The 15,556-nt window shown below is 43.2% G+C and overlaps 1 protein-coding gene across 3 annotated transcripts in view; it reads right to left on the bottom strand.

The window, feature by feature from the left end:
* The window catches only part of kdm5a (lysine (K)-specific demethylase 5A), a 160,308-nt gene that overhangs the window by 107,768 nt on the left and 36,984 nt on the right, over positions 1–15,556 (bottom strand). For all 3 annotated transcript variants that reach the window (XM_052029933.1, XM_052029934.1, XM_052029935.1), the window contains 2 exons: positions 7,012–7,123; positions 4,330–4,439 (listed from right to left, as the gene is read on the bottom strand). In XM_052029933.1, the coding sequence (XP_051885893.1) occupies positions 4,330–4,439; positions 7,012–7,123 (222 nt within the window). The remainder of the gene's footprint in view (positions 1–4,329; positions 4,440–7,011; positions 7,124–15,556) is intronic.

Genomic DNA, 15,556 nt, shown 5'->3' with positions numbered 1-15,556 from the left:
ACTAAACTTCATCTGCCAAGTATCTGCCCACTTACCCAACCTATCCAAATCACCTTGAATTCTCCTAACTTCCTCTACACATGTCGCACTGCCGCCCAACTTTGTATCATCAGCAAACTTGCTAATGTTATTCACAATGCCTTCATCTAAATCATCAACATAGATCGTAAACAGCTGCGGTCCCAGCACCGAGCCCTGTGGCACCCCACTAGTCACGGCCTGCCATTCTGAGAAACATCCATTCACCCCTACCCTTTGTTTCCTATCCGCCAACCAGTTTTCTATCCATGTTAATACCCGCCCCCCAATTCCATGAGCCCTAATTTTACCCACCAATCTCCTGTGCGGCACTTTATCACATGCCTTCTGAAAGTCGAGGTATACAACATCCACTGAATCTCCCTCGTCTATTTTCCTGGTTACATCCTCAAAAAACTCCAGTAGATTAGTCAAGCATGATTTGCCCTTAGTAAATCCATGTTGACTCGACCCAATCCTATCATTGCTATCCAAATATGCCGCTATTTCATCCTTAATAATGGACTCTAGCATCTTCCCCACCACAGATGTTAGGCTAACTGGACAATAGTTCCCCGTTTTCTCCCTCCCTCCTTTCTTAAAAAGTGGGATAACATTAGCCATTCTCCAATCCTCAGGAACTGACCCGAATCTAAGGAACATCGGAAAATGATCACCAATGCATCCACAATTTCTAGAGCCACCTCCTTTAGTACCCTGGGATGCAGACCATCTGGACCTGCGGATTTGTCAGTCTTCAGCCCCATTAGTCTACCCATCACCATTTCTTTCCTAATGTCAATCCACTTCAGCTCCTCTGTCACCCTCTGCCTTTTGTCCATCCTTACCTCTGGGAGATTTCTTACGTCTTCCCCCGTGAAGACAGATCCAAAGTACTTATTAAATTCGACTGCCATCTCCCTGTTTCCCACAATAATTTCACCCGATTCAGTCCAACATTGTTCCTAACTAACTTCTTTCCCTTCACATACCTAAAAAAGCTTTTGCAATCCTCCTTAACATTCCTGGCTAGCTTGCCTTTGTACCTCATTTTTTCTTCCCGAATTAACTTTTTAGTTAAATTCTGCTGCACCTTAAAAATTTCCCAATCTTCTATCTTCCCACTCAGCTTGGCTCTGCCATACTTCTTCCTTTTTAACACAATGCTATCTCTGACTTCCTTTGTCAGCCACTGTGGCCCCTTTCCCCTCTTTGAGTCTTTCCTTCTCTGGGGAATAAACTGATCCTGCACCTTGTGCATTCTTTCCAAGAATACCTGCCATTGCTGTTCCACTGACAATTCTGCTAGGATGCCCGCCCAGTCAACTTTAGCCAGCTCCTCCCTCATGGCTCCATAGTCTCCTTTGTTCAACTGCAAAATTGACCCTTCTGATTTGCCCTTTTCCCTCTCCAATTGCAGATAAAAACTTATCATGTTATGGTCACTACCTCCCAATGGCTCCTTTACTTTGAGTTCTCTTATCAAATCCTGCTCATTACACAGCACTAAATCCAGAATAGCCCTCTCCCTGGTCGGTTCTCGTACCAGCTGCTCCAAGAATGCATCCCGGAGGCACTCTATAAACTCCCTTTCCTGGGGTCCAGTACCAGCCTGATTTTCCCAGTCCACTTGCATATTGAAATCCCCCATAACTACTGTGACATTACCCTTGCCACATGCCAACATTAACTCACTATTCAGCTTGCACCCAATATCCATGCCACCGTTCAGAGGCCTGTAGATAACACCCATTAGGGTCTTTTTGCCCTTACAGTTCCTCAGTTCTATCCACACTACCTCTACTTCTCCTGATTCAATGTCTCCCCCTTGCAAGGGACTGAATCTCATTCCTCACCAACAGGGCCACCCCACCCCCTCTGCCCACCTTCCTGTCCTTACGATAGCATGTGTACCCTTGAAAATTCATTTCCCAGGTCTGATCTCCCTGCAGCCATGTCTCCGTTATCCCAACAACATCATACTTACCCATTCGTATCTGAGCTTTAAGCTCGCCTACCTTATTCCTGACACTCCGTGCATTCAGATATAGGATTTTTAACCCATTTCTCCTCTCTCCATTCGTATTAATGTTCCAAAATTGTGTAGTTCCTACCTGTCCTCTACCCTCCATCTCGCTATCCTCTCTCTCATTCTGGATCCCCTCCCCCTGCAAATTTAGTTTAAACCCCCCCCAAGCAGCATTAGCAAACCTTCCTGCAAGAATGTCAGTACCCCTCCAGTTCAGGTGTAAACCGTCCCGTTGGAACAGATCCCATCTTCCCTGGAACAAATCCCAATTATCCATAAACCTGAAGCCCTCCCTCTCGCACCATCCCCTCAGCCACGTATTAATCTGCCTAATCTTCCTACTCCTCTCCTCACTCGCATGTGGCACAGGTAGCAATCCTGAGATTGTTACCCTGGATGTCCTGCCCCTCAACTTAGCACCTAACTCCCTGAACTCCTTACGCAGGACCTCCTCTCTTTTCCTGCCCACGTCGTTAGTCCCTACATGGATCACGACATCTGGGTTCACGCCCTCCCTCCTGAGAATAACCTGAACCCGATCTGAGATATCCCGGACCCTGGCACCAGGGAGGCAACAGACCATCCGGAATTCCCGATCATCCCCACAGAATATCCTATCTATCCCCCTGACTATAGAATCCCCTATCACTACTGCTCTCCTCTCTTCCTTCTTCCCCTTCTGAGTTGAGGGTCCACTCTCGGTGCCAGAGACCAGACCTCCGCAACTAGTTCCTGGTAGGTCATCCCCACCAACAGTATCCAAAGCGGTATACCTATTATTGATGGGGACAGCCACAGGGGTGCTCTGCTCTCTCTGCCTGCTCCCCTTCCCTCTCCTGACAGTTACCCAGTTACTCTCCTCCTGTCTTATCGGTGTGTCTAACTCCCGATAACTCTTATCTATCTCTGCCTCCGCCTCCCGAATGATCCGTAGTTCGTCCAGCTGCCGCTCCAATTCCCTAACTCGGTCTGCTAGGAGCTGCAGCTGGACGCACCTTTTGCAGGTGTGGTCATCAGGGACAACTGTGCTGACCCTGACCTCCCACATACCGCATACGGAGCACATCACTGCTCTGTCTCCCCCATATCCTGCTCCCAGATTAGTTACAACGTCAAGATAAAAAGTACCCACCAGACCTTACCTTATATCTCAGCAGCACGTACTCAGGCTTACCGGCTCCCTCTTAGCGAAGTCCCTGTGTGCCGAAGCCCCTTGTGCCAAAGCCCGACCACTCTGTTTCCCTCTCACTCCGCTGCCCGCTCCGACGCTGCCCGCTCTAGAGGCTGTTTGCCTTTTAAGCTGCCCGCCCCGCGCCCAATGACTTGGCCTCCACAGTCGTCTGTGGCAATGATTTCCACAGATTCACCACCCTCTGGCTAAAGAAATTCCTCCTCATCTCAGTTCTAAAGGGGCATCCTTTTATTCTGAAGCTGTGCCCTCTGGTTCTCGACTCTCCCGCTACTGGAAACATCTTCCTCACGACCACTCTACCCGGGTCTTTCAATATTTGGTAGGCTTCAATGAGATCCCCCCTCATCCTTCTAAACTCCAGCGAGTACAGGCCTAGAGCCATCAAACGCTCACGTGTTAACCCTTTCATCTCCGGGATCATTCTTGTATACCTCCTCTGGACCCCCTCCAATGCTAGCAGATCCATCCTTAGATATGGGGCCCAAAAGAGAATCTGATAAGAAAGCTGACAGCACAAAAACAAATGACATATTGAAAGCATTTAAATACTTAAAGCTGCTTCTTTTTTGTTCAAATATCATTGTCCTTTTTCCCCCCCAAGAAGTGTAGATGAAATACAGAATGTTGCAGAGTTATCACAACACTAAATCATGTATACTGTGTACAGGGACAGCAAAAATCAGAAATAAAATAAAATTCCGATATTTTTTGCCCTCAATACTTGAGTGGCGCCAGACTTGTAGGATTTTCTGGACTATTGGATGTCACACCTATTAATACCGAAACACAATTTTACTTCTTTTATTTTTACATGAACACGGCAGCATAATACACTTTGCAGTAAATCCAGTGAGTCTAAAGGGAGCAGGAAATATATAAGCACTCCGGACCCCAGCCCTGGCCAGACACTGGGCTTGCATTCTGGACTCCCAGCTCACATTCCAGATAAATGAGTGAGCCAGATGTCAAAGCATCATGTTTTCTGAACAATCAGATGCAGTATTATCAGAGCTTTACTGTAGTAATAACAGCTTTAAAACATATCAACATTGCAAAAGGACATTATCTATGAATCTAGCTCAGAACTTACAAAGTTTACAGCCAATGCTCCTTTCCGCTGTCTCATCTGCATGCGAGGCAATTGCGATTCTGCACTCTTCTTATGTCCCATTGACTTCACGGTCACTGAAAACTCCTCATCTGAAACGGAAATCCACCCAACATGCAAGACATAAATAAAACCTTCATTCTATAGAAAAGTGTTGAAGTGGAGGCAAAAAGAGTCCACAAACTTGATTTCTGGATCTGCTGAACATCTTCCTGGATAAAGGCTATGGACCAAATGCTGATAAATGGACTTAATACTGATGGATACTTGATGGTTGGCAATGGATAGGGTGGACTGAAGGGCCTGTTTTGGTAAAATATGACTCAATATTTCTGAAAGAAATTCCACCAACAGATCACTCTCCAGGCACCTGTGTCAGAATGTGAATGTGTGTACATCAGGCAAGAATGGGATTGAGTTCTAAGGTACTCAAGTCTGACTCTTGTTATAAAAACAGGAAGTGCTGGGAATACTCGGCAGGTCCGACAGCAATCTGTGTAGTGAGGGAAAAAAAACTAATATGTTTTAGCTGCTGATATACTAGCCACTTGATCACAGTGTTGAAAATGTCACACTTAAATTTAATTATGAGCAAAAAAAAAGTTCCAGGGCAGGTACTACAAATTTAACAACATAGAACAATTACAGCACAATTCAGGCCCTTCGGCCCACAAAGCTGTGCCGAACATGTCCCTACCCTAGAAATTACTAGGCTTACCCACAGCCCTCTATTTTACTCAGCTCCATATACCGATCTAACAGTCTCTTGAAAGACCCTATCGTATCCGCCTCCACCACCGTTTCCGGCAGCCCATTCCACGCGCTCACCACTCTCTGAGTAAAAAACTTACCCCTGACATCTCCTCTGTATCTACTCCCCAGCACCTTAAACCTACGTCCTCTTGTGGCCACCAATTCAGCCCTGGGGAAAAGCCTCTGACATACTGCAGCTGATTCAGGAATAGCATTACTCAAATTACACAATGAACATCTGTAAGATTAGGCTGGCATATTATATCACTATGAATATAAATGTAGAATAAGCTCAGAGTTGAAACATTTTGTGGAAATCACGAACATAAACATTAGTGAATAGAAAAAAATTTAACATATTGTTACCAAAACTGCAATAAACCATCTTTCCACCACCCAAGCCCACAAACACCTGTGAATAACTTAGCAACGCGAGTTCAAACACCAGTCAACCTGCTTCCCACAGTCAGGGCTCATGCATTGAGACCAGACAAGCTGAAAATAAATTACCATGCAGTTTCAAAGGTGGAATGATAGGCAAACAAATAACTGCTAAGCTCCAGGGGCCAACAGGCAGGCATGCAACCTGTTAATGGCATTTACTTATCAGTTAAAATAGCAGACTGGATTGACATGACCTCTGTCTGCATCTGCAACTCTCCTTGATATCTTTGAGCAGCTCAGTGTACATAAGAACTCAACAGGCAGAACAACAAACATTCATTTTCATCACTATACTGAAGAACTCAACTACTGAAAATAATAAGCAAGATGCAAACTTAGATGGAAATGTGTTGTAGAGGAACGGAGTTGACGACATAATATTGCTTTGTTTATACTGAGAAATTTCAGTCCAGTCTTTTTTTTTCTTTTTGAAATTTTTCTGTTTAGTTTGGTTTGATATATTGTTTATAATTTTTCTTATTGATTTGGGTTTTTTTTTACATATATAATAAATCTTTTTCTTTCCTTTCTTTTATACTATATTCATTTACTAAGAGATCGTTGGATCTAGAGTGTTTTTTTATATTTTATTGTTCTTTATGATTATCTATGCCATGATTGTTCTCCTGATCTCTTTGTATTACAGGTACAAACACTGATGTTATATATTAATCAGTATTAGTTTGAAAACTAATAAAAAGATTGAAAAAGAAAAGAAAGAAATGTGTTGCTTTAAAGAGCTGTGAGATGAGTTGCAACATAGAGCAAAAAGCCTAATTGAAATAATTAGTATTTTTTTTGCATGAAGGGACATGATGGCAAGATTATTTCTGTAAAATGCATAGGTCTGATAGATCTTCTCAGTTTTACTTATTGACAAATCAAGTGTATTTCATTGCAACATCAGATTAACCAAAATTCAACTTTGAGTAAAGCAATAAACTCTCAGGTTTAGATGAATTGGGTTTCGTTTCTCTAGAATAGGCTTTCAGTTATTTGTTCCACCAAACACAAGGACACATCAACCACACGTCATCCATCTTGTCAGTAATGCAGCACCCTCATACCAGAATGTCATTTAGCATGTAGGGCCAACTATCCACAGTGTACTGAACAACACTTCTCAAAGCAATTTTATCAGTATCACAAACACATATGCGTAATGAGCCAATATAAAATAAACAGCTGAATATTTAAAGCAGAGATTTCTTGAAATATGCAGGCAATTGCCAGAAATACTAAACCATTTTCTGTGGAGCTTCCCAATCTCTAGTCAAATCAAAAGGACAATAATGCATTATGATATATAATACTCCATAACAACACATCTAACTATGCTTCTCAAAACTTCAATAAGCTGCTCAAATAAAAGCAATTCAAAACATCAATCCATTATGCTATACTTTTAAAATGATGCAGTTAGTGAACAATATTGCAAGGTCCAACATATCATGATCCACCCCTTACCCTCTCTGTCCTTGGTCCTGAGTCCGAGGCCCAACATTTTGGGACCAGCACCGAAGATCTGAAGCTTCCTCAGCTCTGGGTTTCTGGTAAAATCATCTTCAGAAGAGTCACCCTGTAACAAAAGTAATTGCTAATCTTTTTCTGACCAATAAAGGAAAAATATAATCAAGTGAGCTGTAGTTACCAACGCAGGTGTTCTTACTGGATACAGATACCAGGCTTTGGTAGTTAAAGGCAAGGAATTATCAAAACACTCAGCTGGAAGACAGCTAATTTCAAGCAGTTGAAGAGGAATCAGGTCAGATGGAAAGACAACAAGGATCATCAGCTTAAGTAGTAACCGAGTTATCATGGTGGACATAATTCGTATACTGACAACATATAGTCCTATGAGGAAAAATAGCAGGCCAGCCAAAACAAGAGGTCACTGGATGAGAAAGGTAATTTACATTAAAAAGGAGGCTTCAGGTAAATGTCTAGAGTATAATACAACAGAAAATCAAGGAAAACGTAGGTTCAGAGAACAAAACTGGGTGGCAAGAATGAGTTGTGAGAATGATGCAAATACAGGCCAAGGAAATGATGTGGAATATGGTGCAAAATGAGAAATGATCCGTTTTAGAAAAAAGGAAATGGTATTTTTTAAATGGTAAGAAGTAAATATGTTGATGTTTACAGTGCCCTAGGTACCCTTTTACAGTGCAGCAAGCAATTAGGAAGACAAATGGTAAGAGAATTTGAGTGCAAGAGCGAAGTCATCCTTCTGCAATTATGATCACACCTTAGTGAGACCATGGCTAGAATACTGTATTCAGTTCTGGTCTCTTATCCCCAAAGGAAGGTTATACATGTGACACGGGGAGTGCAGCAAAGGATCACCAGACTGATTCCAGAGATGAGGGTGGGAGTGGGGGAGGGGGATTGTCCGATAAGAAAAGATGAAGCAGACTGAGGATATACTCGTCAGAATTAAGAGAAATGAGAAGTGACCCAGTCCAGATTGGATGCATCCAATGTTGCTAAGGGAAACAAGAATGGAAATTGCAGAGGCTCTGGCCATAATCCTTTCAAACTGAAATATAGAAATGGCACCAATTTACTTCAAGACTGCAAAGGTTCCATCTTTGTTCAATGATAAATCTGGTGACAGACCAGATGACTTCATGTCATTGGTGAAAGACTTGGAGATCATAATCCTACAGAAGATTAATTATCATTTGGAAGAAATTGAGATAGTGTGCTTTTAAAAAGAAAATCCAGTGTCAATAATGACTTAGATGGAATGCGGATAGAAGCAGCAAAGCTGAAGTATAATTGGATTTTGAGTACATTCCACGAAATGCCACTAAATTGATTAGCCAGCAAGAGTGAAGATGAGATTAAAAGGGATTGTGCCACATAAACCAAATTATTAAGTTTCATATATGTTTTTCAGACTGGAGACAAATAAGTAATGTTATCTATCCTCAGGAATAACAACATTTCTTTTGATAAAAATCAGTATACAGCATTATTTCAAATTCAAATGATTCAGGAGGCTGGAAACAAGTGCCCTGATTGTACTGGCAGGGGCTTGTGGCCCTTAATCATTAGCAGATCCAGAAGCTAATCTTGCTGGCTTGAAATGTCCTGATTCAAGCAACGGCAAGACCTCAAACAATGGATTGTGGTAATGAGGGAAGGACAGAAGAAGTCCCACCCACAGAAGTCCTCTGCAAGTCTGAGACAGCCAGCAAATCCCCATCTCCAGCTTTGCGTGTTGTCAAACTTTTTAAATACTTTTGAACGTCTGAAGGAAATGATGTTTTTTCTTCACAGAGCAATCCCAGAAATTATCAAACCTTACTCTGAGACATATTGGCAGCTTGGCAAGGAAATGGGTATTTCCAAGCAATATTTGAGCTCGTGAAGTGTTCAACAACAACTACTATAAGAGACCAGTAAAATGGGAAGACGTGGCAGATGAAACATGATGCAGAGATTTTTGAAGGATTATGAATGGAGACAGCATAAACTAAATGGTTTGGGAAGTATAGCAACAAATCTTTGAAGGTAACAAGAGAAAACTGCAAAGAAAAAAAGGCACGTCCTTGGCTTTTTAAAATGCAAGAAATATGTGATAAACCGTTAGCTACTGGCTAATCCCAGCTGCAGAACTCTGTTCTTACTTTTGCCATATGGAGACAGTACAAAGGAAATGATCCCAAAAAGTACTAGAGACAGAGAGCCAGTTCCTGGAATGGCAGGACTGAGGAGAAATTAGGTTGTCTAATTTTATATTGAATAGAGTTTAGAAAAATGAGAAGGGATTGTTTAGAACGATGGCTCACAGTCTCAGATTACTGGGCAAGGGATTTAAGACTGAGATCAGAAGAAGTGTCTTCGCTCAATCTTTCATTCAACTCTCTGAGTTGAGTCAGTATTGTGAAATGATTGGTGAACTGTTTTTAGAATCGTAGAAACCTACAGCAGAGAAACAGGCCCTTTCGGCCCACTCATTCATGCTGACCATGAGGACCAGAGAATTCACCCGCATAAGAGGGCTTCAAGGCCATTGCCAAGTATTTTAAAGAGATAGACACATTTCTAAATACAAAAGGCATTACAGGGTATTAGGAAAACCTTAGAACACTGTGATTGTGAGAGGATTAGTCATGATGATATTAAAAAGTGGAAAGGCCCACTCCCGACCCCATTTTCCATCGTTCTCTGTGGAGGGTGTGGAAAAGCTGGAGTTGTTCTCATAAAGGCACTGAAAGTTAAGAGGTTTGATAAGCATGTAGAGTTCTGATCAAGTAGATGAGTAAAATGTTTTCCCACCACAGAAGGATCATAAACCAGAAGCCACAGATTTCAAGTAATTGGCAAAATTTCCAGAGGGGAAATTAAGGACAGCAATTTATGCTCTTGCCATCCCAGCACAATCACCTGCTCCTGCAACTAGTTCAAACAAAATTACCTCACACTTGTCTACAACTTAATCCAGACAAGTATGAGGTAATGCACTTTGGGAAGTCAAATTCTGGTAGGACATGTAGAGTAAATGGCAGGGACCTCAGGAGGTGGATAGGGTCATGAAAAAGGCATTTGGTATGCTTACCTTCATAGGCCGAGGCATTAAGCGTAAGAGTCGGGATGTCATGTTGAGTTGTACAAAACACTAATTCGACCACACTTAGAGTACTGTGTACAGTTCTGGTCACCACACTACAGGAAAGATGTGGCAGCAAGAGAATGCAGAAGAGATTCTCTAGAATGTTGCTTGGAATGGAGGGCTTTACCTACAATAGGATATTGGGTAGGCTGGGTTTCTCACTGGTATGAGTCTGAGAGGTGACCTTGGAGGTTTATAAAATTACAAGGGGCATGGATAGGATAGACCATCAAAGTCTTTTCCCCAATGCAGGGGAGGCAAGATCGAGAGGGCACAGGTTTGAGATGAAAGGGGAAATCTGAGGGGTAAGTTTTTCCACAGAGGATGATGGTTATCTGAAACAAGCCACCAGAGGAGGTGGTGGAGGCAGATACATTTATAGATGTTAATAGGACATTTGGACAGGTGCTTAGATAGGAAAAGGCACAGAGGGATAAAGGCCTAATGCAGGCAATTTAAGTAGTGCAGATAGGCGTCGTGGTCGGCACGAGTAAGTGGGCCGAAAGGGACTGTTTGTCTGCTGTAGGTTTCAATGATTCTAAAAACAACCAAGTTCACCAATCCTGTCACAATACCGACTCAACTCAGAGGTTTGTCGGGTTTCACCTGACTGGGACGAAGATGGAGGGTGTTTCGGAGGAGGACGATACTATTAATTTGTCCCAACTGCCATCAAGTAAAAACTGCTTTCTCAGAAATATACCAGCTGCATTTCTTGGAAATACATGGATACAAAAAGAATTGAACAAACTGACTTGAAATATTTCAACAGGGGCATGTAATGTAAATGGTTACTGCTGAACAAATTTTATTTCAGACTTAGGAGTTTAAAACAAAAGCCCAGCAAACTGAGCACCAGCAAGCTAACAGGGCCCAGCAGGCAAAGTCACACCAAGTTTAAACAAGCACTAGGTTTAAACAAAGAGCTGGAAAATTTTCTAAAGTTCCTTGGGTAAAGCAAAATGGTAATGATGATAAGATTGGTCTGATCTTGATGAAAAAGGGAGCAGAGTTGGAAAGCCTGATTAGATTGACCAATTTGATTGGATTTTTCCAAACAGTAACAAAATATGTTGATGAGAACAGTATGATTGATGTGGTTTACATGGACTTCACTAAGGCCTTTGACAAGGACTCACATGGGAAACTAGTCCAAACGGTTAGAGCCCATCCAATCCAAGGCTTGTTGGCAAACTGGGTCCAAAATTGGCTTGGTAATAGGAGGCAGAATTTTCTTTTTGTGATTGGAAGCATGCGACCTATGGTGTACCACAGGGACAGGTCCCAGGATCCTTACTGCTCCTTAGCAAAATAGATGTGAATGCAGGAAGTATGCTTGGGAAGTTTGCAAGCTGGCAGTTGACATGAAAATTGGTAGTGTCATTGACAGTGAAAATCAGTCACAGGTTTTAGGACGAAAGCAATCAGTTGGTAAAATGGATAGAGTAATGGCAGCTTAAAAAAATATATTGTTTAAGCCAAAGCCAGAGCATCGTGTACAGCTCTGCCACACCCCAGGAAGGACATGACGCACTAAAAAGGGTGCAGAAAAGATTCATCAGGATGTTGCCTGAGGTGAAGCATTTCAGCTTACTTTCCTATTCCACACTGACCTGTCTAACCTTGGCCTTCTCCGTTGCCACAGTGAGGGCAAATGCAAACTGGAACAGCACTACCTCATATTCCACCAAGATAGCCTACAATCCCGTTATGAACATTACATTTTCCCATTTCAGGTAACCCTGTGTTCCTCTCCCACAAGTCCACCTAGGTTCTCTCTCCCTTTGTTCACCTTTTTCATCCCACTGAACCCCCACCCCCGTTATCTAGGTTTGTTACCCATCCCCACCTGGTTCCATCTGCCCATCAACCTCACACCTATCCACCTGAATTTCTTCTCCCTTGGCCTACCCTCCCTACCCACCTAGTTCCATCTGCTCATCATCCCTCCCTCCCAGCCTCTGTCCCCTCCCACCTGGCTCCAAATGCCCCATCTCCCACCTATTACCTACCAGCCTGTCTCATGCCTCCATCTGCACTCTCAGTCCTAACGCAGGGTCTCAACCCGAAACATTGACCATCCCTCTGCTGCAGAGGTAATGCTTGGCCTGCTGAGTTCCTCCAGCAGTTTGTTTATTGAATACAATTACTCTCCTGTATGCTACCGAATAGTAAGGAGGATACAGAGGAGAAAATCTGTAGGAAATTACTGAGAAATGCAAACACCATCAAATACTGCTAAGAGGGAATTTCAACCATCTGAATATAGACTAGGATAACAATACAAGGGGATAAGAGGCAGAGGTGTTTCTGAAGAGTGCTCGGGAGAAGTTCCTTCGTTGGAGCAAATCTGGCCCAATAAAGGTGCTGGCTTTGCTGGGCTTGGTTCTGTGAAATGAGTCAGGCCAACTGAGGCAAAATTGTAATTGAACAATGAGACCTTTCAGGTGGAGATGCTTCAGCCACAGCACCCCAATTCAGAGATGATCAAGGGAAGAGGAGGTTTCTCTGACAATTGTGTGGCTGGATGAAATTCAGAGACAGATAGACAACATGATTCATGAAAAATGAAGCAACATTAGAGTCTCAGAGACCATAAGTGTACATCTCCTAAAGAATCCAAAAGCAAAGGTCGAAAGTTTGAAATGGTAATGTTGATTTACTGCAAGGTAACGTAGGTTCATCAGCAAAGATGTGACAGGCGTATGGAACAGAGAGCATCAGGTCACTGGCGGCAAGGTTCGCATGCTAGAATAAAGGAGACCAGCACTGGAATAGACATAATTAAGTCTAGAAGTAACCAAGGATGGACAAGAGCATCAGACAAGCAGGGACAAACAAGCAGGTTCATGATTGCATCCAAGATCTAGGTGGCATAGTAGTGCACCTAATAGAGACGCTGCCTCACAGTTCCAGAGACTGAGGTTCAATTGTGATTTCCAGTGCAGTATGTCTGGAAGGGTAGGTAGTTGATGGGAATGCTGGAGAGAATTCATTGCAGAGAACAAAGAATTGGGGAACCAGACTGATGGAAATGCTCCAAGAGGTGGTATAGACTCGATGGGCCAAATGGTCTCCTTCTGTGTGTAAGAAAATATGTGAAATAACACCAAAGTGGTGAGGAGTCTGGTTCAGTTTAAGATAACTTGAAGGTAGCAGAAAAAGAGAAGAGTTGGTGGGTAGGCTGGTTAAGACAATGGCTTCAGTGTTTTTAATGGAAAAAGATTTTGCTCATCTAATACTGGATCTCATGTTAAAGATAGTATACCACTGGTGGATTCAGCTTTCCAAGGGGCTAGGACATAAGCAGCAGTGGTGCTGAAAGAGTTAGGGATGTCAGCTGTAAATATAAGGTTCCGAGTATGTTTGGTGTGTATAACTAGTCTGTGGGATGTGTCCTCAAGGTTTTTCAAGCTCCATAGACATTTGGATGGTCGGACTTTGCAGGATTAGCCAAGTCATGTGTTGCTTTAATCATGTCCAGAGCCCAAGTTAATGTCAAGGTTGGCTTGATAGTTTTTATTATTGTTACTTGAATTAGCTAAAATGTTTTCTAAGGCAGTTCATAAGGTTGTTATGAAATAAACATATTGTTTTCTGTCTACAGCACTTATATCCAAAATGATGGCAAAATTCCTTCCCTGAACCTCATTCAATTTTCTACCATCATACAATGGCACTTTTATTTTAAAACCAGCTCTTCCTAATTGGAAATTAGGTAAAATTTTAAGACAGATATATGGAGCCATACAGCATGGTAACAGAGTCTGCATCGACCACCACGTGCCCTTTATACCAATCCTACACTAATCCCATTTTATTCTCCCCACACTCCCGTCAACTACCCACAGATTCTAGCACTTACCTACACACTAGAGACAATTCAGTGGCCCATACGTCTTTGGGACGTGGGAGGAAATTGGAGTACCTGGAGGAAACCCACTCGGTCACAGGGAGAACATGCAAACTCCACACAGACAGACCGGAGGTCAGGATTGAGCAGCGGCCACTGAAGTTACGAGGCAACAGCGTTACTAGCTGCATCACTGCGCCACCATAAAATACTTCGACCTGCCTGTGCCCTCCTCTTTCTCAACCACTACGAAAATTAGTTTAATATGGTCTATAATAAGAGGCATAATAAAAACACAAATCCAAAACATGGCCTGTATCAACAGCTTCTGAAGGATTCAAGCCGGAAAACTGCACAATTACAATAAACAAACAAGAAAATGCTTCAGATATTAATAATGCACAATGAATCAGGGGTGCAGAGCAGGGGATAAGGCTGAAAAAAAGATTGGTCACTAACTTCATGCACAGGATGCACTATCAGGAATGAGAGCACCATTGGAATCAGCTCCGAAATTGGTAACTACTAACATATTAATCTTAATGGAGAAGTGCACAACTAACAGCTCTGTTGGAAACTGGATGCAAATTCCTGCACCCTCCCTGATGCTGTGCTGGGAATCTGGCATGAATCCCTACTTGCCCCAGAAACCTAGCAAGAATCACCCCATATCCTGGTGGAGGTTGATTGGTTCTTGATTAGCAAAGACGTCGGCGGTTACAGGGAGAAGGCAGGAGAATGGGGTTGAGAGAGAAAAATAAATCAGCCATGATCGAATGGCAGAACAGACTCAAAGGGCCAAATGGACTAATTCTGCTCCTATGTCCTATGGTGTGGAAAGGCTGCCTGTGAAGACCGGAGCAAACAGCGCAGTCGCTCAGCAGGGCTTGAGGCTGCACTCTGGTCAGTCAGGCAGTGCTGGGAACCTCCTTGCAGGACCTGCTACGTGTTGGCGGACTGGCTGAATCCTATGGTCTCCCTCATCTCCCACTGTTGCACATGATAGCTGTTGTCTCCCCATCTCTTCATTTGGCGGCACAGCTCTCCTTAGATCGAAAATTTCTCTATGGTTGAAGCTCAATGGGCAGCCGCCACTGTTGAGATCATTTCTATAGGGAAATCTAGGGTCGGGGAGACAGCAGAAGGTGCTGAGACTGTGGAATCCATGCAGTACGTCAACATACAGAGCAGACGATGCCAGTTTTCAGCAATGGCCTGCACTCAACCGACCAGGTGAAGTCCTGAACCCCACATCTCAGCACCAAGTGGCTGCATCGCCCATCCCAACCCACCTATCACCAGCCTTCAAAGGCAGCATCACCCAGAGTTGTGGGCGATTCTTTGCCAAGTGCACCAGCAGCATATTTACTACCACTGGGGCGATGCAGAGAGGATTGGAGTAGCCCCTGTGCAAGTGTGATATGAAAATTCATGAAGTGTTTAACAAAAAGCAAAGGACAGGGATTCGTGCCAGGTCCCTGGCACAGCAGCACACGGCCCAAGCAGCTGTCTCGGTTCAAAAGTACAGCTGCGAGCGT

This window comes from Pristis pectinata, chromosome 15, assembly GCF_009764475.1.
Source record: "Pristis pectinata isolate sPriPec2 chromosome 15, sPriPec2.1.pri, whole genome shotgun sequence".
In the NCBI taxonomy this organism is placed as follows: domain Eukaryota; kingdom Metazoa; phylum Chordata; class Chondrichthyes; order Rhinopristiformes; family Pristidae; genus Pristis; species Pristis pectinata.
Note: the sequence above shows the minus strand (reverse complement) of the source record. Positions and strands in the feature narration are given on the sequence as shown.